This window comes from Taudactylus pleione, unplaced genomic scaffold, assembly GCF_031769625.1.
Source record: "Taudactylus pleione unplaced genomic scaffold, aTauple2 ptg000624l, whole genome shotgun sequence".
Classification (NCBI taxonomy): Eukaryota; Metazoa; Chordata; class Amphibia; order Anura; family Myobatrachidae; genus Taudactylus; species Taudactylus pleione.
The window spans coordinates 827,046-854,324 of NW_028285026.1; the positions used below are offsets into that span (position 1 = coordinate 827,046).

The 27,279-nt window shown below is 46.4% G+C and overlaps 1 protein-coding gene across 2 annotated transcripts in view; it reads right to left on the reverse strand.

Moving 5' to 3' along the window:
- The window catches only part of SRGAP3 (SLIT-ROBO Rho GTPase activating protein 3), a 151,915-nt gene that overhangs the window by 30,457 nt on the left and 94,179 nt on the right, over positions 1-27,279 (reverse strand). Inside the window, exons 2-14 of one of the 2 annotated variants that reach the window (XM_088454644.1) lie at positions 24,456-24,651; positions 22,998-23,160; positions 20,575-20,637; positions 19,166-19,351; positions 17,318-17,446; positions 11,572-11,793; positions 11,386-11,487; positions 11,040-11,237; positions 7,915-7,999; positions 7,475-7,502; positions 3,864-3,894; positions 2,877-2,937; positions 757-834 (exon numbers count right to left, since the gene is read on the reverse strand). In XM_088454644.1, the coding sequence (XP_088310770.1) occupies positions 757-834; positions 2,877-2,937; positions 3,864-3,894; positions 7,475-7,502; positions 7,915-7,999; positions 11,040-11,237; positions 11,386-11,487; positions 11,572-11,793; positions 17,318-17,446; positions 19,166-19,351; positions 20,575-20,637; positions 22,998-23,160; positions 24,456-24,651 (1,542 nt within the window). Of the gene's footprint in view, positions 1-756; positions 835-2,876; positions 2,938-3,863; positions 3,895-5,809; positions 5,913-7,474; positions 7,503-7,914; positions 8,000-11,039; positions 11,238-11,385; positions 11,488-11,571; positions 11,794-17,317; positions 17,447-19,165; positions 19,352-20,574; positions 20,638-22,997; positions 23,161-24,455; positions 24,652-27,279 lie in introns of both variants that reach the window. The other variant, XM_088454643.1, reaches the window with a different exon arrangement.

The following is a 27,279-nucleotide window of genomic DNA, read 5'->3' on the forward strand; positions in this document are numbered from 1 at the left end:
TTCAGCAAGGAACGCACGCACTCGGCCGATGGTTTTACACCGCGCATGCATCGCGCTGCGCGTGACCGAACTGTGGGTGGTTGACAGGGGGGGGGGGTGGTCGGGCGAACGCAGGCGTGCATAATTAAGGCATAATTATGGCATACGCAGCCAGACGACTCGATGCACGCAGGAAGTGGCCAAAATCCCGCACGACATCAGGTCAACCTCTATTGTGCGTATGGTTCCGATGGTTCACGATGTTACCGATGTTTCCGCTATCTTGCGGACTACTCAGGCTTTGAGTAAAGGGAAGTGAGCGGCATTGTGTAGTGCTGGGCGTCTGTATCTTATGCTGTGGTTGCTGTACATATACATTGATTAGCATATACACGCAGTGGCCGAGTGCGTGCGCACATTTTGCGTTCCTTGCTGAATCAGGCCCTCAGTTCCTTTGTATTATCAGACGCTACTAGTTACTGTCTGGCGCCTGTTGTCTCTTTATTATTATATTAATATTACATGGGGTAGAACACTTTGGGGTCTATTTACTAAGCAGTGTTAGGAGACAGAGTGAAAAGTGATAAGGTGCCAGCCAATCAGCTCCCAACTGTCATCTCACAGGCTGTGTTTGAAAAATGACAGTTGGGATCTCATTGGCTGGTACCCTATCACTTTCTTATCACTTTTCACTCTGTCTCCTAACACTGCTTAGTAAATAGACCCCTTTATGTTAGATGGCATTTTGGGTCTTTACATCCCTTCGGGGTCACTCACCTCTTTCAAATGAATTCTTGATGTCATTGACTTCCACTTGGGATCCGGGAACTCGGAATATACCCTGTTGCTGAAGACCTGCACCCAGAACACAGATTATTTACTTATTATATGTGGAAATTAAAACCTACAGTAAAACTGGAAACAGCTGGAACAATATAATATACCACCAATTTCTAGGCGGAAACTATCTCAGTGAAGGGATAAATCACAGGGATAAACCATAACAGCGGGGGCACCGCACTGACACATTGCCACTGGTTATATAGGCGCAATAAGGCAGACGCTACTTTGTAGGTTTAGTTGATGGAGATTTTTGTGTTTGGTAAAAGTGGTATTATTAAACATTGTTTAAGTGTAATCTAGCTATGTCAGTAGGTACTTTTTAATGCGCTTTTATATATCTAATGTATGCAGATGTGTGTGTGTGTATATATATATATATATATATATATATATAAATGATGCTGCAGCTTAATCTTGGTTCTGTTCCTCATTGTCTTTCTTACGTGCTGATCCTACCCATAGGCATGGCGCTGGTGCTTTCTCTCTGCACTAATTAACAAAATGGCCGCTCCTCCCATAGGCCAATTGTTCAGTCTCTACCCACCACAATCTCCATGGGCAGCCTGGTCGCCTCGGTAACGAGTCAAACTTCAAAACAATTTAATCTCACATGGGCACTTTTATGTCACTATAATAAAGTATTAATAAAATAGTCCATTGCTTATGTAAGTTGTGATAAGCTCTTATTACTCCCCTCAAAGGAGCGGCTCTCAGTATCTCAGAGAGGCTTATGGTTTAGTGAATATAGACAAGAGAAATGTACAGATGGCGCTCCCCTGATGAATCCATGAGGAACGAAACGCGTTGGGGCTGTTGATTGAAGCCACTGGACATTTATTATTTTCTAAGCACACTCCAGTTCCAGGACCAGGTTTGAAAACCAATATATGAATTATTCATATTAGCGCAGTTCATCATCCATTCACCTTGTTTATAATTTGTATTTTGGAGACTGAGGAGTTTATTCAAAGTCGGTCGTGAGCGCTGAGCGCTCGCGACCAACTCGATGTTGCCCCACAGCGCATGCACACGACGGAGCCGGCTCTGTCGTGCGCATGCGCGAGACCTGGCTAATGACGGGCACTCTGTCGTTAGGGGTCTCGTAGCAGACGGGGCGAGCTGTCGATGTTGAGTGACAGCTCGCCCTGTTTGCTGGGCGGGCCGGGGGCGTGCCCGGCCAAACGGAGGCGTTCCAGTTGATGTCAGTGGGGAACTTCTTGCTCGAACAGAACAGGAAGCTCTCTGGGACTTACGAGTGCCCAGACCCTACCCTAGGGTCTGGTCGTAACCCACAGCTTAACGATCGACAAGGAGGCGGCCGTTCAGGATGCAAGCGGCCTCCCTGATTCAGAGCGACCGCTTGCATCTAACGACCGCCTCTGAATGAGGCCCTGACACCCTCCACTGAATAGCAGCTTTTTCTGACAGCGCCGACCCGTCACGTTTACTATTTATTTATTGAAAACCACAGTGCACTAATTGGAGAGAAGCAATTATTTCATTGTATTGAATGTACGCATAATATATATATATATGTGTTTGTGTGTATGTGTTTTCCTTGTCTTGGGTTTATATCTATTCGGGAAAGAGAAAACTGCATAGAAGCTCCATCGATACACACCTGTACAGACAAGAAATCATTCTATATCTGGTATGAGATCATTTCTTTTGAAATAATAATGGTCAACATTTTCTGAATATACAGTAAAACACCATATAATAATCTTTTAATTTTTATGTGAAATCTGGGACAGACCGGTCCATATGCGAAATCTGGGACAGACCGGTCCATATACAAGTGAGAAGGTCCAAAAGGGATGTGAGGACAAGTAACAGATGAGCATATTTTGATTTATTTTTTGGTACGAGGCCACCTGATTGCTTATTGCTTTATGAACTGTATTTCCCTATTGCCGCACCAGATGGCGCCATCTCTACATTTCTCTTGTTATAGATCATCTTCCCTATGTACAATGTTCTGAGTGATTTCAGACACGACATTAACATGCATCATATAAATCATGAGACAGTAACAGATTTGGGTTATTACTCACCATATAAATTAATGTACCGGACGCAGCTCTCGACCACCAATGGGATGGCCTGACCAGTATCCTGAAACAAGATGGACAATTAAATGTATTTGTCTTAATGTATAGGTAATTGTAGAATGTAACAGGAGAGGATAAGGGCGTTCCCCTCCCAAACTATTGTTTGTTTGCTTTTTGTTACCAAACCGCCAAGAACCAATCACTGCTCGAGGTTTCACGCTCTCACTAAACAGGCCCCACCCACTTTTGGGCCATTTAACAATCCACTAACGTGTTCTGCAATGGATCCGAGTACGTAACTGATGGGAAAATATACCTGGCTATGAGGATCCTATGGGGGGACCGGGAGGGGAAATTATTTTTTAACATTTTTCTCTGTCCAATGTATTTTCTCACGTTCATTGTTCCATTATTTAAAATCCCAGAAATAAAATGTTAAGGGTACAGCAAAGATACTCTAGTATACTTGGCATTGGAAATATTGTGTTATACTATAATTTGAAGTCATTTGAGCAAACCACTAGGGAGGGCTGTAAACAGGACATGCTGGGACTTGTAGTTTCGCAGCAGTTGGAGACTCACTGGTTATCTAGGTCTGACTAATAACCAACATATTTGCTGCTAAACGTGAAAAAATGACAAATACTACACATATTCCCTTTAATGCTGGCCAAACACGCTGCGTATATCACGCCATATCTCGTGCCTTGTCACTTCGGACAATGATTGTTCCGTAAAAGACGCGAGTCAAGCAGTCGGATCGCAGCGTCCGTGGACAGACTTTGGGCCTCATTTATTCAATGAGCGATATTCTTGTTATCACTCGTTGCTAATCTTAAACGGCGCTCCAACCAATCAGCTGTCATTTTTTTAAACACATGACAGGAGCTGATTGGTTGGAGCAGCATTTAAATTCAGTAACGAGGGATAACGAGAAGGTCACTGGTTGATAATGAGGCCCTTTGGTTTTATGGAGAAATGCTTTAATACCTGGATCCTGCTCCGAGTATTTCTTCGTCCTCTGATGAGAGTAACAAACACAAACACACAGCAACATCATCATCAGCAGCGACAGTCGCAGAGAGACATAGAAAGGAGAAGCGAGAATCAGCGAGAGCTCCGAGCCACAGAAAAACAGGACACAGAGGTGGTAACCCATCACCCGGGCAGCACAGGCCGTTCCTCCCGCACCGTCACAAGTTACTGCACTATATGAACTTAGGACACAATCATATAACACTGGATGCCCAATTAAGTACACTGCAAAATTGCTGCAACCCCTGTTTGTAGGTGGAAGGTACCGTTAACCTGGCCTGGAGTACTAATCCTAAAAACAGATATTTTGACATGGTCTACTGGATATTGCCCTCCTATTAAAGTTAGAACCGTTCTGTTTAGAAGTTGCTCAACCCATGATGCCATAAGCCAATGAAAGTCAATCACATATATCGAGACACTGATCTGAATCAAAAAATAACCAGGCTGATCCAGAGTCGCCTGTAACTGCGCCTGCTCTGTGTGTGCGGGAATAAATGTGTATATTCGCCGTGTGCAGAGTTGCAGCCATCTTTGCGGTGGGACCGCCTCTATCCCTACGTTTGGCTACATATCCGTCACCAATATCAGTGTGCACCTCTCCACCAGCCCAGACCCTGGTGCGAACGTTCCATCGGAACAGAGGCCTAATAATGCGCAACTCTGGAGAGCCCAGTTACGCCCCTTCGGCGGCAAATGTAGATGTGTCCGGCTTGCGTACAACTTCGCATCACCCATAGCTAAGCGCGCTTTGTGTCGGCTTGTGCGCAGGGCGAAAGCATGGAACGTACACTCAGCAAATGTACTACGGTGCTACAAGGCCTATGTCGTATGCAGGAGTACATGTCTGTATCTGGATGACTTATATTTGACCACCAACCTTTGCATGTCTTTTATTTTACTGTGTTTTTGTGCTTTACTAGCATTATGTAATTTGGGAGCCAAAATGAAAAGCGACCGACAACCATAAAAAGATAGAGCTGGGCGTACGGTGTCCTCAACAGGCACTGGGACATGAGTTCTCCGGTTTCTGCTGAAGTTATTTGTACCACCACAACATGCGTGTGTACAGCGTCACAGGGGAGACGCGGCTTCCTCCTCCGGCTGCGGAGAGCAGGGGGGACCCACACCTGGCGGAATCTAGGTCATTACAGTCTGTCTCCCAGTGACGTCGCAGAACCCGCTGCTGTCTGTCATGCAGATTATAAATGCGTTTCACTATGCCGTCGTAGTGCTCAGAAGTGAGTCTAGTCACCATCACAACTATGGGAGGTGATGTCTGCCCCCAACAGATTAGATAGAGACTGAATATAGTTTTGCGATAGCCACCCATGAATATTTCATGATTTCTTTAAAAATTAATTTGCAGACTTTAATTTCCTTTTCCTAGAGGTTCCTCACTCCTAACATGCCGCCACATTCAGGGAACGCTGAGACCAAGGCTGGAGGAAATTATAACGGATATTAAAAGCTCCCACAAAGTGTAAAATGACAATTTAGGACTTTTATACAGAATGGTGCACAGAAAAAAAAAATGGTGCCGTAACCCATAGTAACAAAACAGACCTTTCTATGCTAAACTATGTTGCTACGGTTACAGCACATTGTATTTCTCCGCGCTTGGTAAATAGACCTCATGATTTGAGTTGCATCTTGAATCTCTAAAGGAACATCATCGAGTCCTGTTTTTGTGCTAGCCGGGAAAAAAAAACGTCTGCTCCAGAAGAATTAAGGAAAGATGTCCTCAGGGACCAGAAACTCGCAGAGCGATGTCAGAATTAAGGGAGCAAAGGAGATGAGCAGAGGCTGAGGGTGGAGCACAGAGCGGGAGGTGAGGAGGAGGCCGTGCTGAGAGAGTCACAGGCAGCGGAGCAGAGTCCCCACACAGCAACCACCAGTACCTTTATAAACAGCTCCATATCCCCATTAAAGAGCAAATGGTTATAAAGGGAGCGAGGTCTGGGCTTCTTCATTTTCTGGGGCTTAGGGGGAAGAGTCGGGGGCCTGGTGAAATGGAACAAGTTGTCATAATAATACCATGGTAAAATGTGCAGAGAAATGGCTTCAACAAAATGGGAGACAGGGCTTCAACAAAATGGGAGACTCTACTCTAACAAAATGTTGAAGCGGTCAAGAGGGCAATTATTAGGTCAGTGCTGGTAGAACACAAAATAAATAGCAATGATAAAATAATTTAGACTAGCTACAATGGGACAAAATCTATGCCTAGCATGGTGTCTGGTAGACAAGCGAGAACTGGGGACCTTCCCCATTTATCTTGTGTTTGATGCATCTCATTCCCTGGTGCTAGAATGGCCACTCCTGTCAGTGTAACAGTATAAAATCCAAATGTTCCTATCTTCATACAATAATGCCAGTGAGTAATTCTCTATAACACCAAGGCTGCATGACATGAAAATGTGACAGAATTGCGTAAGGTATGATCAGTAAAAAACCAGTCGCCTACGCTACAACAATTAAAAATAAAGTAGCCCAAAGGGGCAACTTATTTGGTAAGTTTACTGGCCCCAAATCTCTATGGGGCAGATGTACTAAGCTCTAAAAAGTGATAAATTGGAAAGTGATAAACCACCGGCCACTCAGCTCCTAACTGTCATTTTTAAACACAGCCTGTAACATGACAGATGGGAGCAGAGTGGCTGGTAGTTTATCACTTTCCAGAGCTTAGTACATCCCCCCCCTATGTGTTTAGACCGACAATGACAAGCCATCCTGTACAACTTCAGATAATAATCGGGCCTGACTAATCGGCTAATGTCCTACAGATGTGGGGTCATTCTCAGTTGCACTCTCGCGGCCCCTGTAGGACTCAGAATGAGCCTGGAACAAACAGATCTTTCTAATATGGTAGGTGGGCCGCCACATCGGAGCTGGGTACGACTGCCCAGTGCTAGAGACTGAGAGCCTCATTTATCAACGAGTTTTATCACTCACAGCGAGGGATAAAAATTGTTGCGTATGATAAATTGTGTCCCAACCAATCAGCTCCCAACTGTCATTTTTCAAACAGATGACAGTTGGAAGCTGATTGGCTGAAGCACCATAATCGTACACAACGAGTTTTAAAACTCGTTGATAAATGAGTCCCTGATTCTGCCCCAAGCATGGGCAGCCTTAGTAACGGAAGGGGATCTGGGAAATGTTCCATACTGTATGCAGATGGAGTAAGCTTTGGGGTAGATTTACTAACTGGTGGCTTTGAACAATAGTTTTAAAAAAGAATTAGGAATAAATGCTAAGCAAGCCTGACTAAGCATTCATTCCTATTGCCATTGTTAGTACATTGTGTGATTCCAGATTTTTACAGAAGTACATTCCCCAGACTTCAGATCATCGTATTTAAAAGAACCCAGATAACATGGTAGAACAGTAAACAGGTTGTGTAATACTAAATATAACTGAGCTTTATTCTATTAGAACAAAACATAACCAGTTGTGTATATATTTAAGTTTGTTTAGTTATTTCTCGTTTTGCCATTATGTCTATACAGTAAACTCAGAGGCATCCCCCAATATCCCCACAGGAAAATAGGCTGCAGGCTCACCTTGTGGTTCCGTAGTCAGATCTCTCACCTGGAAGCAAAAAGAGAATGAGATCAAAGATAGCATCAATATGTTACTTCCAGACCCCGAAGCCATCACTGCAGCTGGGACACTAGTGTGGGTATTCGGGAAGGCTACAGAGAGGGCGTAATGATTACTGATTACCAGACTCCATACCCACTACCAACAGCGACATGATGGATTCAACGGACGTTCCTATAATTATTGTGCAGGAAATAGGGGATTATCCATGTTTTTATATCCATCCTGAGTTTCCATAAGGACTTCCCTAGAGTCCTGCACCCTAACCAGCTTCAGGTAGGCGACCACCTGCTTGCCATGAGTGGTTGGCATATTTAATTAACATACACTCCATAAAAGGTAGTGTTCTCCTGTAAGAGGACCATCTGTAATGAAGCGCTCATGCTGATAAGTTACTTACCTTCTCCCAGGGTCTGCTTTAGAAGGTCATGCTTGGCCTGGAGCTTGGTGATGAGGTTACTGCCATTCAAATACTCCTTAAACTTCTAGGAGAGAGAACAGAGAGGGTGAGGGTGACATATACTGAGGGGCATTTAGGCTCACACACATATATATATATATATATATATATATATATATATACTGTATATATATATATATATATATAGGAGCTCCCTTCAGCGATGTGTCGGATCAGATTGAAAAATGGAGATAATAGCCTATGTTCTAGCTTTCCCGACAGCAGCCTCAATTCATGGATCTAAAATAGGCATGGCTCACAGGGAAGTAGGAGGGCCATCACCAGAAAGTGGGAGTGGTTTGCCAATTTAGGGTGTGTCTTGAACGAAGCAGAGCAGGGCGCCTCCGCACCGCCTGACGTCACTGCGTGTGACGTCACATAGAGGCCGCCCTCCACCAGCACGGCACCCTGGTCTGAACTTGGAGAAGCCCGCCCGAGCCAGCAGAAGGATCAGCACTACAGACACAGCAGCTCCGTGAAGGCGGCCTTGCAGTGGTGTCTGATCTACCTAGTCCTGACTGAGGTGAGATGCTGGTCAGTCCTGCTGGCCAGGCAGCCTGGCTGCTGCTGATAGTGTAGAATAAATGGTATGCATAATGCAGGGCATGCCACTTATCCGAATAAATATTTTCAGAGTATAATCTATATTATATACTGTCTGTGTATATATAGTGTGTATATATGCTGTGTATATATATATATGTGTGTGTATGTGTATATATATATATATGTGTGTGTATGTATATATATATATATATATATATATATCTATGTACCAACACAGAGCCGGCACTTCACAATCAAAATTTTAACTTTCCCTGGTGCCCTCAAAATTATACAATACTTAATATGTACTAGAAGCAAAGCATCGGCATTCACGGGCCTTGAAATGAAGTATGCACCACACGGTAGTTTGTTTGAACGAACTACCTTGTGTGATGCTAAACTTCATTTCAAGACCCGCCGATGCTTGGATGCTAGTGTGTGTGTGCATATCGTTTTATATTTATATATATATACATATATATATATATATATATATATATATATAATACACACACACACTGCAAATATATAATATATACACAGTGTATAAATATAATACATATGCACAGTCTATAATATATGTATTTATATATATACACATATATTTAGAGTATATATATATGTGTGTGTATAGCTATATATATATACTGTATGTATGCATATCTATATAGAGTATGATTGATTTTTGGATGTCTGAAACAATGACAAATAAAAGCGCAATATTTAAATGAGATCGGAAGGGGTAGGTGTGAGTTTAACATTTTTGTCAGGGTGCATACAAACATAACAATTACAAAGATAAATACCCAGACTGGACCAGCAATGGAGCAGCATGATCCCAATCACATTCTTTATTACAGCCTACTTGTGGTATGGATGCTCTGGGACAATCAATCTCGTGAGACCTATGACATCCTCACTTGCGATGAAACAGCGCCATGAGGAAAGGGTCCTACGCACATTTGCCGACATTCAGCTTCCTCCTTCCAGGAGGGAGCTGAATGTCTGTATACAGCAGGGGGGCATGGCATTGGGGTGATAAAGTAATGGAGGCGGGGGCGTGACCTTGCGATCGTGTCATCGTGGCCCTGCCCCCTCTTCACAATGCCAAAATGAACGGCATTGTGAAACGGGACGGGGCCACGATGACGCAAATCACATCACCGCCCCCCTCCGCTGCGGGGGTTTCTATCAATACTGCGGGGGCGGCCGCAAGGAGGCTTGCCTGCCTTTCCAGGGGGCCGGGAGCGGCACGCAATATTCGGGAGGCTCCCGGCCAAATCGGGAGAGTAGACAAGCCTGGTCCTGCGTGTTCCTGGAACATCGTTGAAACATCGCACCCCCTGTCACAGCACACAATAGGCCCTTCTTAAATTTCAGCTCCAAGCACATGAGAACCTTAATCTGGCACTGGTCACGGGATGTAAGACACTAGGCCTCGCTGGTGGAACATCTGGAGAAACAGGTGAAATGCGTCGGGCCCGATGTAATTGTAGTTTCTACAGGGTGATTATCTTGTGCGGCGTTATTACTGGCATATTACATATTGTTGCAGTGTTTCTGGCACACTATATCTTGCTGGATACTATTACTGGCATATTACATCTTGCTGGATACTATAACTGGCATATTACATTGTGTTGGATACTATAATTGGCATATTACATCTTGCTGGATACTATCATTGGCATATTACATCTTGCTGGGTACTATTACTGGCATATTACATCTTGCTGGATACTGTGATTGGCATATTACATCTTGCTGGATACTATAATTAGCATATTACATCTCGCTGGATACTATAATTAGCATATTACATCGTGTTGGATAGTATAATTGGCATATTACATTGTGTTGGATAATATAATTGGCATATTACATCTTGCTGGATACTATAATTGGCATATTACATCTTGCTGGATACTATAATTTGCATATTACATTGTGTTGGATACTATAATTGGCATATTACATTGTGTTGGATAATATAATTGGCATATTACATCTTGCTGGATACTATAATTGGCATATTACATCTTGCTGGATACTATAATTGGCATATTACATCTTGCTGGATACTATAATTAGCATATTACATTGTGTTGGATACTATAATTAGCATATTACATTGTGTTGGATACTATAATTAGCATATTACATCTTGCTGGATACTATAATTGGCATATTACATCTTCCTGGATACTATAATTGCCATATTACATCATGTTGGGTATTATTACATGCGGCAAATTCCATCCTGATACTAAATATTATTGGGCGGGTTGAGATATGTTGACATTTACTTTTCAGTCAACAAAGAACCAAGCCAGGGGATCGCAGTGAATATTTTTTAAAGATAAATGGAGGTACAGATGTAACGACATAACATCCTAGCTGCCTGCGGAACCCTGACCCCCGAGAAGCGCTGCTGCTGGATGTCATATAGTAATAACTACTACACTCTGCCTGTTGCAGGAGGAATGAATTAGGATGTGGCTGATAATAGGGACTAATACCGAGAAGTAGAAACTTTCAGTCTCCTGCTGGTTGGATCTGCGCTTAGAGATGTTATGTTTGCTCATATAGGTCTCTGAGGCAGCGGATTTGATGGACTCGGTGGAACGGCTGTGCTGGAAGGCGTCAGACACGTCAAAGTCCTCTACGGTCAGCATATCCTGCAGGGTCTGCATGGTGGCATCCAGGGTCTTCCTCACCTGCACCGACAGACACACAGTTAGCACTTTGGCAACTATTTTGTGAGTGGAACAAAAATTCATGTGAACGCAAGGTATCTCTTTGTGCCTCATGCCTCAGTGATGCCACTGATTCATAGCGAACTGATGCGCAGCGCAGCGGCCTCACCTCCTCGTTTTCTATCTTCAGGGTGGTGAGGCGGGACTGCAGCTGGTGGTAACGTACCAGCAGTTCCATCTGCACGGGCTGCTGGGCGCTCACCTGGCACACCTGCAAGGGGCATAATAGGTCATGAATACAGTCGGAAGCCAGGCTATAAGCCTTGCCGAGGGCATCACACGTGGGCAGACGTACCTCATCGCCCATATGGGGCTGGAAGTCAAATTTGAGAGGAGGACAGAAGACCTGGTTGCACAAGTCCATGACCTTGTGCTTGTCGCTGCGGGCGTCCAGGTTATCCACGGCATTCTCCATGATGTCCAGACCTTCGTGGCGGGAGGTCTCCAGGTTATACTCAGCAGAGAGGTATGTGCGGAAAGTGCGGGCAAGACTGGCATGGAAGCCCAGGTCACAGCACTGGGCAAATGAGAGAAGCCAGAGACACTGGTGTGACTGCAAGTTTTATGCTTCACCTACATAAAAATACGTATATAAACATGCGATATAATAATGGCCTTCTAATCCTAGGTTACAAGTTGCTGGTAACATCTCACATACAGTATTTAGGTAAAAGTTTCAGAAATGCGTCAGAACAAAAGGAATTTGAGCTCCAGGTGTTTGAACGACGCATTTTCCTAACCGAATATTTGTAAGGTCCAAAGCCAACAGATTGTGCTAAAGATAACAGGGGCTGCTATAATGTAAAAATCTCAATATACAGATATATAAAAGTGAAAATCCCTTTTATATTACATTATAATTAGGTACAGAAGCCCTGTAAAGGAAATAAAAATACTATATGGCATGTTTTTCTTTGGAACCCTCTTACAGTTACTTCAAAGAAAACTTTTACACAAATTAATGAGTGGGTAATTTAATACGTATCATGATTACACTAACAGTCCTTCCTCCTACAGTCACTGTGAGGAGCTCTACTTCACAAAGTAATGATGTGGGTACAGTACTTCCTCCTACAGTCACTGTGAGGAGCTCTAGTAATGATGTGGGTACAGTACTTCCTCCTACAGTCACTGTGAGGAGCTCTACGGCGCAAAGTAATGATGTGGGTACAGTACTTCCTCCTACAGTCACTGTGAGGAGCTCTACTTCACAAAGTAATGATGTGAGTACAGTACTTCCTCCTACAGTCACTGTGAGGAGCTCTACGGCGCAAAGTAATGATGTGGGTACAGTACTTCCTCCTACAGTCACTGTGAGGAGCTCTACTTCACAAAGTAATGATGTGGGTACAGTACTTCCTCCTACAGTCACTGTGAGGAGCTCTACTGCGCAAAGTAATGATGTGGGTACAGTACTTCCTCCTACAGTCACTGTGAGGAGCTCTTCTGCACAAAGTAATGATGTGGGTACAGTACTTCCTCCTACAGCCACTGTGAGGAGCTCTTCTGCACAAAGTAATGATGTTGGTACAGTACTTCCTCCTACAGTCACTGTGAGGAGCTCTAGTAATGATGTGGGTACAGTACTTCCTCCTACAGTCACTGTGAGGAGCTCTACTGCACTAAGTAATGATGTGGGTACAGTCCTTCCTCCTACAGTCACTGTGAGGAGCTCTACTGCATAAAGTAATGATGTGGGTACAGTACTTCCTCCTACAGTCACTGTGAGGAGCTCTTCTGCACAAAGTAATGATGTGGGTACAGTACTTCCTCCTACAGTCACTGTGAGGAGCTCTTCTGCACAAAGTAATGATGTGGGTACAGTACTTCCTCCTACAGTCACTGTGAGGAGCTCTTCTGCACAAAGTAATGATGTGGGTACAGTACTTCCTCCTACAGTCACTGTGAGGAGCTCTAGTAATGATGTGGGTACAGTACTTCCTCCTACAGTCACTGTGAGGAGCTCTACTTCACTAAGTAATGATGTGGGTACAGTACTTCCTCCTACAGTCACTGTGAGGAGCTCTACTTCACTAAGTAATGATGTGGGTACAGTACTTCCTCCTACAGTCACTGTGAGGAGCTCTACTTCACTAAGTAATGATGTGGGTACAGTACTTCCTCCTACAGTCACTGTGAGGAGCTCTACTGCACAAAGTAATGATGTGGGTACAGTACTTAATCCTACAGTCACTGTGAGGAGCTCTAGTAATGATGTGGGTACAGTACTTCCTCCTACAGTCACTGTGAGGAGCTCTACTGCACTAAGTAATGATGTGGGTACAGTCCTTCCTCCTACAGTCACTGTGAGAAGCTCTACTGCACAAAGTAATGATGTGGGTACAGTACTTAATCCTACAGTCACTGTGAGGAGCTCTACTGCACAAAGTAATGATGTGGTTACAGTACTTCCTCCTACAGTCACTGCGAGGAGCTCTACTGCACAAAGTAATGATGTGGGTACAGTACTTCCTCCTACAGTCACTGTGAGGAGCTCTACTGCACAAAGTAATGATGTGGGTACAGTACTTAATCCTACAGTCACTGTGAGGAGCTCTTCTGCACAAAGTAATGATGTGGGTACAGTACTTCCTCCTACAGTCACTGTGAGGAGCTCTACTGCATAAAGTAATGATGTGGGTACAGTACTTCCTCTTACAGTCACTGCGTGGAGCTCTACTGCACAAAGGAATGAGAGGAATGCCATACATATGATTCACTGAGAGCCCACTCTCACATTCACCACAATGAGCTCTGCTACACGAGATGATGGGAATATTATACACACAGAGCACTTCCTTCTACAGTCACTGTGAGGAGCACTGCTACACAAGGGAATGAGAGGAATGCCATACATAAGAACACTGAGAGCCTCCTCTCACATTCACCATGATAATCTCTGCTACACAAGCAAAGAGGATGTAAGGACCTCATTCAGAGGTGGTCGTTAGTTGCAAGCAGTCGCTCTGAATCAGGGCGGCTGCTTGCATGCTGAACGACCGCCTCCTTGTCGATCACTAACCCACAGCTCTAGCGACCGACATTGGTGATGGTCGCGATGGTCAAGACCATCGCGACCATTGGGGCTTACGACCAGACCCTACGGTTGGATCTAGGCACTCGTAAGCCCCAGGGAGCTTCCTGCTCTGACCGAGCAGGAAGCTCCCCACTGACATCAGCAACGATGTCAGTGGGGCCATCCCCAAACGGCAAGCGTTCTAGTGGGAACGCCTCAGTTTGGGCAGGCACGCCCCCTGCCCGCCTCCCAAACGGGGCGAGCTGTCACTCACCATCGACAGCTCGCCCCGTCTGCTGCGAGACCCCTAACAATGGAGCGTCCATCGCTAGCCGGGTCTTGCGCATGAGCACGACGGAGCCGGCTCCGTCGTGCGTATGCCCAGTGGGGCAACATTGAGTCGGTTGCGAGCGCTCAGCGCTTGCGACCGACTCTGAATGACCCCTAAGTGCCTTCTACACAGTGATGGCGACTGAGCACTTATTCCTATAGTCACTGTGAGGAGCTCTGCTACACGAGATGATGGGAATATCATACACACAGAGCCATGATCACGGAGCACTTCCTCCTATAGTCACTGAGAGGAGCACTGCTGCACAGGCTAATTAATTCTGGGGCTCTATAAGGAAAGACAATGGTAATTTCTGAACAGTGTAATAGATGTCAGGCGCGGTTCTCTAAATGACCAAAAATCCCAATTTCCAGTCATCACTGATTAGTGCTTCCACCTCTGTGATGCTGATACAACCAAATGAGCCACGTAGTTCTATGCAATACAAAAACATACTGGTAGGTTAATGGGCTTCTGACAAAACATTACCCTAACATGTCTGTGTGACCATGTGATAGGGAATTTAGGGCCTGATTCAGAGCTGAACGCTCTGACCAGAGCGCTCGCTCTGAATCAGGGCCCTCCTACCTGTTTTTGGAGCGTCCTCATGGACGCTCGCATAGCTGTGGGTTACCACCCACAGCTTATGCGAGCGTCCATGATGATGGTCGCGATGGTCAAAGACCATCGCGACCATCGGCTTGCGACGAGACCCTGCGGTAGGGTCTCGCTGCTGCAAGCCCAGGAGTGATTTTGACTCTATCAGAGCCAAAGTCACTCCCACTGACGCCGGACTCAGACGGTAGGCGTTCCCATGGGAACGCCTCCGTCTGGCCGGCACGCCCACCAAAGGGGGCATGCTGTCAGTCACCATCAACAGCACGCCCCCTTTGGTGCGAGACCCCGAGCGACGTATTTCTCGTCACTCGCCGAGTCTCGCGCATGCGCCAAACATCGACCCGCTTGCGAGCGAACTTCCCTCGCGAGCGGGTCTGAATGACCCCCATAGATTGTAAGCTCCACTGGGGCAGGGACTGATATGACTGATATATATATATCTTCTGTAAAGTGCTTCACAATATGTGTGCACTACATGAACAATCAGCTATTAGTTATATCTAGCACAGTCTATAAAATGTCAGTTAGAAGCTGGCTGGTTGCTATGGGCAACTTCTCCCCGATATCTCTCTCCAAGGTTTGATACATCTCCCCCATATATCCCGTACCGCCAGGATCACTCTCTCATTTTTCTACTTTTTCTTATAAAATGAAAGCAAATAAAAGCGTCCGTTTGCCGCGGTCACAGCACATTGCCACACACTGTACCGTGTTATTAAATACGCACTTATGTGTGACAATTAGGTCGCCAATGATCGGCTAGAGGCTGTGAGGTCGGAAATGCTGCTGTAATGATGCACTCAGAGAGACAAACAGCAGAGACAGGTTCATGTCTGCATTACCCTCCTGCCATGAATATAAATCAGGCAGCCAGGCCTGCTCCCCATGGCCCCCTGCCTCATATGCCCTGATATCAGCTCCCCACGCGGGAATCATACGGACACCTGGGCCCTCACCGCCGGCAATCCTCTCAGATAGAGGAGGTAATTGGAGCAGCAGAGCGGAGGGCTAGCCCTCATCAGACAGCTGAGAAATGAAGCCATCTGCTCTCCCCAGCAGGGACGGAACGAGCACCGGGAAGGAGGGGGGCTGAGGTGTTTTCTAAAACCTCTCATCTGTAACGGCCATTTGCCTCTAAGTCCAGCAGAGAAGGCTCAGTAGACACTGCGTGGGTTACACATATGCAGAAAAGCCAGGTATTCTAAGTAACTATTTATTCAGTGGATTTTATCTAAGGAATCCCTACTACACTTGGCCATATTTAAGTAGAAACTCTGCTCTCATTGCCTAACTAAAGGTCTATTCTCCCCTGGCTGCAGGGGGGAGGAGGGGGTGTGAAACATAGAATACATTACAATGTCTGACTTTTAAAACAACCGAACTCCACTCATCTGTGCAACCGATGCGTGCTATCGTTGCCGTTTAGAAAGGGGGACTCAGGAAGCGTCTGCCCACTAGCCACGCTCCACTACCATCAAATTTGGCCCCTCCTCCTCTTCATTTACACTTATGCCAAGGATGGCCATCGATGGGTAACCACCGATGGTCATAAGTGGTTATCATCAATGGTATAAAACCATTCAAGAAGAAACCATCGGTGGTTTCAAGCACAGATGGTCATCATTGCTCTTTGACACACTGGGCTGTCAGCCAATCAGAACTTATGGGTGGGGCTACATGGGGCGGAGCAAGGCTCCATGTCCTGGCATTAAGTTAAAAAATAAAATACATTTTGGTCTCTCACCATCGATGGTGGAGAACCATTGGTTCTCCGACATTGATGGCATCTTTCTGACATCGGCTGTTAACCATCGATGTTCTGGAAGCATTTATGGTCGATGGCCATCCCTAACTTATGCATTACTAAACTGAACAAGTCACCCTCAGATGTCTCTCGAGTTGTTCCTGACAGTACAAGATGGGGACTTCTGTATGAATCTAACTTTTTCTTTAAATGAACTGGTTTACAGGCAGCCAATAAGCATCACAGTAGCCAGTCTGGAAGGACCGGATTTTCCCTCATCAAATTCAATGTTTCTACTTGACGATAAGTTAGAGAAAGATAGAAATACTCACATCGATTAAATCGGACACATCGTGGATGTAGTATTTGCTGATGCAGCCGTTGGTGGCCGCCAGGTTCAGCAGATATTCATTCCTGGCCTTTGTGCATTTTAACTTGTTCTCTGAGTATTTGGCTTGTCTCTAGAACCCATGGGAGAAATATGACATATAATGCACTGAGATGACTGAGAAAACAACGTCAGCCGTAGATCCTGCCCAGCATTATCTGTCACCGACCACCGACCATTCTGCAGGACGGCCCTTGTAAGTGCTGTTCAATACTTTGCTGTACACCAGGCATGTCAAACTCACGGCCCAAATAAACATATTATGCGGCCCAACAGTGTGGGCATAAAATACATATATTATGTGGCCCAGTTACCCCTTCCACGATCGGAGCTGACTGGAACACATAATATTTGTGTTTACTCTTATTTAAAACTTGGAACGCTGGTCTCTGAAGCGATCAGAGACTAAAGTAACCTCTGATTGTTCAGAGGTCAGCGTTCCCAGTGATGCAGTTCGTGGATGCGCGGGTGACGTCATGACATCACCGGCGATGAGAAGAGCCTGCCCTACTGAATCTAGTTAGATCCAGTCAGTGGCAGCATCTAGGCAGGAGCGGTACCCAGCGGCCAGCGTGAAGAGAGGTAAGTGCTGCACAGGGGAGTGGGACCTGTTCTATACTGGGAGGGGGCACAGCATAAGGGGCATTACTGGGGGGCTCTACTAGGGGCATTACTGGGGGCACAACATAAGGGGCACTACTAGGGGCATTACTGGGGGCACAGCATAAGGAGCACTATTAGGGGCATTACTGGGGGCACTGCATAAGGGGCACTACTAGGGGCATAACTGGGGGCACAGCATAAGGGGCACTACTAGGGGCATTACTGGGGGCACAGCATAAGGAGCACTATTAGGGGCATTACTGGGGGCACAACATAAGGGGCACTACTAGGGGCATTACTGGGGGCACAGCATAAGGAGCACTATTAGGGTCATTACTGGGGGCACAGCATAAGGGGCATTAATGGGGGCACAACATAAGGGGCACTACTAGGGGCATTACTGGGGGCACAGAATAAGGAGCACTATTAGGAGCATTGCTGGGGGCACTGCATAAGGGGATCTAATAGAGGGGGCATTGCATAAGGGGCACTACTGGGGGAACTGCATAAAGGGTATTAATAGGGGCACTGCATAAGAGGCACTTCTAGGGGTACTGCATAATGGGCACTACTGGGGTACTGCGTAAGGGGCTCTATTACACGGGGCATTGAATAAGGGGCACTACTGGGCACACTGCATAAGGGACACTACTGGGTGGCACTGCATAAGGGGCTCTTATAAAGGGGGCATTGCATAAGGGGCTCTAATACAGGGGGCATTGCATAACGGGCACAACTACAGTGGCATTGCATAAGGGGGCATTGTATTGGTTTTTATTAAAATAATAACCTTTTCCAAATTGCATATAAGACTTTTTTCTTGCGACCCACACACTCTAAAGCTGGCCACACACTCTAAAGCTGGCCACACACTCTTAGACCTTGAACAATCAACCCGGTTGGTATTTTGAGTTTGACATGCCTGATGTACACAAATCACTACACAAGTGATCAGGACGCCCTTTCAGATACGCTTTATATATAAAAGGGAATAATGTCACGTCCTCTCTACGGCTCATCTAAACACCAGATTTAAGGCTGCGCGGGTCTTAAGATACAGGCGTGGAAACACGAGTGTACATACGTATATTTGCTCAGGCGCCATGTTTACACTCAACTCTAAATCTGTATAGATTATGTCGGAGCTCCTGAGTTAACCCCGACAGCCCCAGTGATAATCCGTTCCCACCTTTTCCTTCATCTTTTCAATCTTTTTCACGGAGCTGCGCCTTTGCTGCCGGTCTTCGTGGCGCAGAGCATTGGAGCCGAGCTCGGCGGATTTACTGAACTGTTTCTCTTCCTGCTTCTCTGCGTCCTTCAGCTTGCTCTCCGCATTAATGCTCTCCGCGTGGTACATGTGATAAGTCTTCATTACCTGAACGCAATTAGGGCACAGATATAACAGGAGGAATCAGTAATCATCCAGGAAAACGTCACATTATATGGGGGAAGAGAGAGGTGACAAGATAGGACCATATATTACAGTGTCATTATTTGTGTTACCTAATGGCGTTACATTCCACATCACTGTCCTATTAAACAGATAGGGGGGGGGGTCTCCAATTAAAAGACGTTGCGTGGCCACAAAGTACTCCAGTATCCTTTTGCATGTGACTTTCCCTGGCACGAAGGAGAGACAGAGTGTAGCTAGAGCGACCTCTGGCGGTGTTTTTGCACATGTCCGCTGTACCGCTAATTATTGTGTGAACACGCTGTAGTGTGGACAGAGAAAAACACACACACACTAGGTCCTCTGGTAAACCCTGCTTCCACTGGGAAATCACTGGCACTATGGCCCTGATTCAGAGGCTCTCGCTATTTGCGAGCGCTCACTCTGAATCAGGGTGGGACGTTTTGTTTTGTTTTTTTACCCCGGCCTCCAGGCCGCTCGCTAAGCTGTGAGTGACCACCCACAGCTTCAGCGAGCGGGCAGCCTGGCGATGGTCGCGATTATCGCGACCATCGGGCTTGCGACGAGACCCTTGTGGTAGGTTCTCGTCCACCGCAAGCCCCAGTGAAGTTCACTACTGACATCACGTGTGATGTCAGTAGGGCCGCCCACAAACGGGAACGCCTCCATTTGTGCAGCCACCCCCCCCCCGACCCGCCTACAAAACGGGGCAAGCTGTCGATCAACATCGATAGCCGCCAGGTCTTGTAGCGAGCCCCGGAGCACTGCCCGCCCATGCGCTCGCGAGCGGGTCTGAATCAGGCTCTATGTTTAAATCTGTTCCTTTTGGGGCTCCATGCCTGGACCAAAATTCCCAGGGGATGTCTCTGCATATCCCTTGTGTTCTCCTACTTATCAGATGTCCTTGTCCCAGGTATGAGCCTAACGTTCCTTGCCTGCTAGTCACCCTGACCTGTAGGCACTCATCATTGGAGTACAATTTGCCTTATGGAACTTCTGGTGACTGGATCCTTGGTAGATCCCTTCCCTGTTTAGTGCTTATAACAAGCGGTTATTGTATCACTCTCATCTCTGGAGGGTGGGAGAGAGTTGTACTGTAGGGGGCACGGAACTGGGCAGGTGGGAGGAAAGGTGCTGAGGGTATGTCAGAGAAGGGCAGGAACTAAAGGGGCTCCTCTAATACTCACTGTATACAGCTCATTAGTGACCTTGGCCAACTCCTCATGCATCTGAAGACCGATATCTTTACTCTGTAACAGACACAAATACATTATTTATTTTTTTTTCAAAAATGTTTTTATTGAAGTCAACAAATACACTCTAGTACACAAGTAAATATGACAAGAAACAATGACATAATCACAATATATAGCATACAGTTCGCTTGTGGTTTGAGGTAATAGACTTGCCACAATTTTCTCTTTTTACCGATCAATTGAAAATTAAACAGTAATATATTATAATGACTTCAACCATAATAGAAGAAATGAAGGGGGAAGAAAGTAGATGGGTGATGGGGGGGTGGGGAGGTGTGGGGGGGATAAGTATAAGAAGAGAGAGATGAAAAAAAAAAAAAAGGAGAAAATAAATAAATAAAAAAAACAGAGAAGAAGAGGAAATAAAGTGGGATGGGGGTTATGAGCCGTGCACTCCCAGGGTCAATCCCTCACTACTCTACTTTTATTTATGTGGGGTTTTTTTTTTGTTTTTTGTTTTTTTTTGTTTTCTCTTAAGCGTAAGTTATTGGGGGATCTTGTAGCAGTATTCTAGTTTCATACCATTGTGTTGATTTGAAACACTGTTGTATTTGTCTTTTAATCTCAGGATTTAAAGCCTCAATAAAGCTTTCCCAAATTAAGAAGAATTGTTCTGCTTTCTTTTCCTTGTTGATAGAAGAGTTGACCCAAACCATTTTGAAAATATAAAATAATTTCTCTTTGAACATGGATAATGAAGGAGGGGTAGGAGCAATCCATTGTTGCAGGATACATTTTTTAGCTACAGCCGAAATAATTAATAATAATTTTTTACAACCCTTGGAAACTCTAGTTATTCCTGGAATATAACCCAATATTGCCCATTCTGGTGTTAATGGAAGATAATTGATTAGGTCAGCTAGCACATATTGTTTCACTTCCATCCAAAATTTCTTGATGACCCCACAGTCCCATAGGCAGTGGTATAAAGATGCCTCTAAATGGGCGCATTTTGGACACGCAGAGGAGGTTGCAATACCAATCAAGTGACAACGTTTGGGAGAAAGATCACAAATACATTATTAATATAACACCCGTGTAATGCATCAGAGATATTCTGCAGCGATATAATAAACTGAGAAACCATCACAGGTTGCGCACCATCAAATGAATGGGAAATTCTCTCCTAGGCTCAGGATTTATTACGGAGCAGCGAGAATACGGAGGTGATTCAGAGGCTGCGGCCGAAGTGCGTACATAAAAGCACTATCGCTGTACCATCGGACATTCTGTGGCAGACGCAGAATGTCCGAGTAGCCATGGTCGCCAGTGTCAGTGCAACTGCGTATTTAGACGTAGTCGCTGACACCGACAAACCCGCGACACGGCGGCTACTGTTACCCCCACGCCTCCCCAGATAACGCCAGAAATTCCCATCGAAATTGCAGTTTTGATCTACGTCTCCTGGCAGTAAAGTTTAGGACGCGTGCACAGTGCGTTTCGGACAAATGCGCATAGGTAAAATAGTTCAGGGTCTTATATGGGGCGATTCAATTCAACCTGATGGGCGCGATGTGTCATTTCATAACAGCACGTCGCGACTGTGCGCAGTCAAAGGTGCGTAGGAAAAGTTGGCAATACCGGTGGTTCTGTAACTGACCGATATGTGTGCAGCTGAGCATCGCGGCGATGCATGGAGGTACATCGCCAGTTATTGAATAGTTCCCTATGGAGCAAGCATAAGATAACAATTTGGGGAGTGGGTCATGTGGAGCAATGTAGGGAATCCATAGAAGACCCACCACATTTACATATCCTATAATGATTCAAATCAATTGTGTTGATACTGGATCAACTGCAAGATATCACTGCACTGGGCCTTGAGAGTTTTGGGAGATAAGAAGTTGGGGGAGAGTCTGGTGGTGTGAGGTAGTGATTCTATAGGTAGGGTGCAGCAGGAGAGAAGTCTTGCAAGAATGACTGTGGAGCAGCTATACAACAGTTTTACAAGATAAGAAGTTGGGGGAGAGTCTGGTGGTGTGAGGTAGTGAGTCTCTAGATAAGGTGCAGCAGGAGAGAAGTCTTGCAGGAATAACTTAGTAGCAGCTATAGGTGAGAAGGCGAGTAGTAGTTATCTGTATTGATCTGTATCTACATATCAGATCAGTGACTACAGGGCCTGAAGCTAGGATCTATGTTCCGATGATGCCAGAACAGACACACTGAGAGAGCCGGCTCGCACATCCAGCCTGACATTCACAGCTGGCGTAAACCAGTGAATCTCACACGCGCTTCCAGCGATTCTGACAACACGTCCCAGAATGACTGCTGTGTGAGACTGCCCTGCGGGTTAGGGAATGACAGCCGACAGTAACTCACAAATAGACTGGAAAGAACCCCGCAGGCGCTCTCACCTTTTTGAAGAGCCTAATGACATCCTCGCTGATGTGTGACAGCCTCACGATGACATTGTTAAGGAAGATGTCATTCATGGTGGCATGGTCCTTACTCTCACGCCGGGTCTGGGACAGAACCAAATACCAGCAGTTCACGGGTGACAGAAGGTGCTGATCCTTCCTAGAAGAACACAGTGATTAGTGCAAACTCCAGCAGTAATAGCAGAATACCTGTAAATTCACCCGATAGTGGGGCACAGAAAGACGGGAATAGAGTTCCATAACTGATTTACTGTATTCGATACAAGAATGGGTCACCCTGCACTGTTCTGTAATAAGATTACTGCAGGAAGTCTGATATGCATAGGGAAACATAACTTCCCCCTCAATCACATCTTTATATATATATATATATATACAGTATATATATATTCAGATCTGATGAGCTGCTGATAACACCTGTATTTGTGATTTATTTATTTTTTTACAGTAATAATCTCTTAGGCCCTGATTCAGAGCTGGTCGCTCTGAATCAGTGCCCACCTCCATTAATATGGAGCGTCCTCCTGGACGCTCGTATAGCTGTGGGTCACCACCCACAGCATATACGAGCGTGCAGGATGATGGTCGCGATGGTCTTGACCATCGCGACCATCGAAACTGCGAGCAAAAGCCTGCGGTTGAGTTTTTCAACCGCAAGGCCAGGAGTGATTTTGGCTCTATCAGAGCCAAAATCACTCCCACTGACATCACTAGTGATGTCAGTGGGGCCGGCTTCAGACGGTAGGCGTTCCCTTGGGAACGCCTCCGTCTGGCAGGCACGCCCACCAAAGGGAGCGTGCTATCAGTCACCATCGACAGCACGCCCCCTTTGATGAGACACTCCGAGCGAAGGAAAGTCCTTCGCTCGTCGGGTCTCGCGCATGCGCACGACGGAGCTCCCTCCGTCGTGCGCATGCGCAGTGGGGACCATCGACCCACTTGCGAGCGGACAGCCGCTCGCGAGTGGGTCTGAATGAGGGCCTTAATCTTTTAAATAAATCTCCCTGCCTGTATTCGCATGTTATATCCAAGCATTGGGAATGATGTCATAGACTCACTTCTGGCCCCTTATTTGCAGACCGCTTGCAAGCATTTAAGCAACGACATTTTCCTACAGAAACTATTCTGTCATTACAAGGACCTCTGGTAACACATGGAAACAATGTTATTTTTAGACCATTATAAGCCTTGGATGAAGCATAAGATAATTAAATGTATCACATGGCAGTTATCTGGGTTACAATGAGAACATTCTCATAGATCACAGGAGAGAGGGCAGGGACCTATGTCTCAGCCGTGTTATTAGACCAGCAGGAAAGAGGCATCAGGGCCCATCTGCGTGTCCCTATTAGGTACGACCGGGCGCTGCGCCCTCGCCGTGTGGCAGAACATTAACCCCCATCGGCCCCCCCACGTCGCCCTGCCACAACTTACTTGAAGTGATGTTGCTCCCGGGAGCTTCGGACCTTGGAGGAGAACCTCTCGGCCAGTTTCTCCAAGCTGCGGGAATACTCCAGCTCAATCTCTGCCTTCCTGCGGAAGAACTCCTGCAGGTCCTGGAGGAGCGCCAGCCGGGATTCGCACTGTTGCTCCAGGCACTTAAACTGTTCTACCAGCTGGCATCGGATCTCTGCAAAGGAATCACATAGAGGGGACATTACACTGCGGTCCCTCCAGGCAGATCATTAATATAGTTAGTGACGGGGGAAGGCGCCTGGGGAAAGAGGTCGTGTAATTAGACAGTACGTGAAGTTTCATGTGATCTGTGCAGAACAAAGAATTTCAATGTCACTTTAAAGTTCTTCTTCCCATCTTGTTTTATAGGTGATTGCAGACAAGGGAAGCGTCCGACTCGCCTGAGAGGTCAGGTGCTACCTTCAGACGACTGTAATTTGCGGGCTTGTAAGTGCCCACCTGCAGATTTGTACTAAATATGTTTATGGTTAGATTACAGGCTTTGATCTGTGCTTTTCAATCATGTATTTATATCATCAGACAGAGATGATCATTTCTTACCGTCCTGGCATACAACACAACGGTGTACTTTGGACATAGTTGTATTTAATGCAGTGAGCACAGCGGAGCTGTGCGGTGTCCAAGGGCAATAGAAATAAACAATTTTGCCTAGTGATATAAATACATAAGGCACAGAAATATATGAGAAGGGCACAAATTAAGGTTCTCTGAATAGGGGTAACTGCTCTAAAGAAAACACAGGCCCTGATTCAGAGCCGGTCGCTCTGACAGAGCGCACGCTCTGAATCAGGGCCATTTTTTTTTTTTTAGAACGGCTTCCTGGCCGCTCGCATAGCTGTGGTTGACCACCCACAGCTATAGCGAGCGGCCATGATGATGGTCACGATGGTCAAGACCATCGCGACACCATCAGGCTTGCGACGAGACCCTTGTGGTAGGGTCTCGTGGCCGCAAACCCCAGAGAGATTTCGGCTCTAACAGAGCCGGAATCTCTCCACTGACATCACTTGTGATGTTAGTGGGGCCGACCCCAGACGGTAGGCATTCTCATGGGAACGCCTCAAATCAACATCGACAGCACGCCCCCTATGATGCGAGACCCGGAGCGACGGATTGCCCGTCGCTATCCGGGTCTCGCGCATGCGCACGACGGAGCCGGCTTCGTCGTGCACATGCGCTCTGGGCCACCATCGACCCAGTTGCAAGCGCATAGCGCTTGCGACCGGGTCTGAATCAGGCCCACTGTATGGGTTATTCCAATGCTGGTGAGGTATAGAAGATAAACAGTGAACAGATAGACGCTTAATATATCGACAACAGATGGTATACAGACTATAGGTCAAAAGGGACAAAAGGTCTACACACACGTATAGTCGACACTGCAAATGATCAACACACATATGGTTGACACATATTTTTTGTAATTTAAGCCTAATCTTCACTCTAACCCTCCCCCTAGTGCCTATATCTAACCATAGCTCTCCCCCAAGTGCCTAATCCTAACTCTCCCCCAAGTACCTAACCTTAACCGTCCCCTTCCACAGTCTACCATAACCCTCTGGCAAGAGCCCCTAACTCTCCCCCAAGTGTCTAACACTAACCCTCCCCCTAGTGCCTAACCCTAACCCTCTTCCTAGTGCCTAACCCTCCCAGTGCCTAACCCTAAACCTCCCCCTAGTGCCTAACCCTCCCCCTAGTGCCTAACCCTCCCAGTGCCTAACCCTAAACCTCCCCCTAGTGCCTAACCCTCTCCCTAGTGCCTAACCCTCCCAGTGCCTAACCCTAACCCTTCTCCCTAGTGCCTAACCCTCCCCCTAGTGCCTAACCCTAACCCTCCCAGTGCCGAACCATAACCCTCCCCCTAGTGCCTAACCCTAACCCTCCCAGTGCCGAACCCTAACCCTCTCCCTAGTGCCTAACCCTCCCAGTTGTCTAACCCTAACCCTTCTCCCTAGTGCCTAACCCTCCCAGTGCCTATCTCTAACCTTCCCCCTAGTGCCTAACCCTCCCCCTAGTGCCTAACCCTCCCAGTGCCTAACCCTCCCCCTAGTGCCAAACTCTCCCAGTGCCTAACCCTCCCCCTAGTGCCTAACCCTCCCAGTGCCTAACCCTCCCCCTAGTGCCAAACTCTCCCAGTGCCTAACCCTAACCCTCCCCCTAGTGCTAAACTCTCCCAGTGCCTAACCCTAACCCTCCCCCTTAGTACCTAACCCTCCCCCTTAGTGCCTAACCCTAACCCTCCCCCTAGTGCCTAACCCTCCCAGTGCCGAACCCTAACCCTCCCCCTAGTGCCTAACCCTCCCAGTGCCTAACCCTAACCCTTCTCCCTAGTGCCTAACCCTCCCAGTGCCTAACCCTAACCCTCCCCCTAGTGCCTAACCCTAACCCTCCCAGTGCCGAACCCTAACCCTCCCCCTAGTGCCTAACCCTCCCAGTGCCTAACCCTCCCCCTAGTGCCAAACTCTCCCAGTGCCTAACCCTAACCCTCCCCCTCAGTACCTAACCCTCCCCCTTAGTGTCTAACCCTAACCGACCCCTTCCACAGCTTAACCCTAACCCTCCGGCAGGTGCCTAACCCTAATCTTAAAAATGTTGAAAAAAATCATAAAAAAATGTGACGACCATTTCGTGTCAACCATTTGCATTGTCGACCAATTGTCAGTCAACCTTTTGTCCCTGTCGACCTATTGAGTGTCTATCTAGACACTGATCTTTATTCCAGGTACCTTATAACATATGAGTGAAATGATAGGAAAGCGCACTCGTGATTAAAATGGTAACA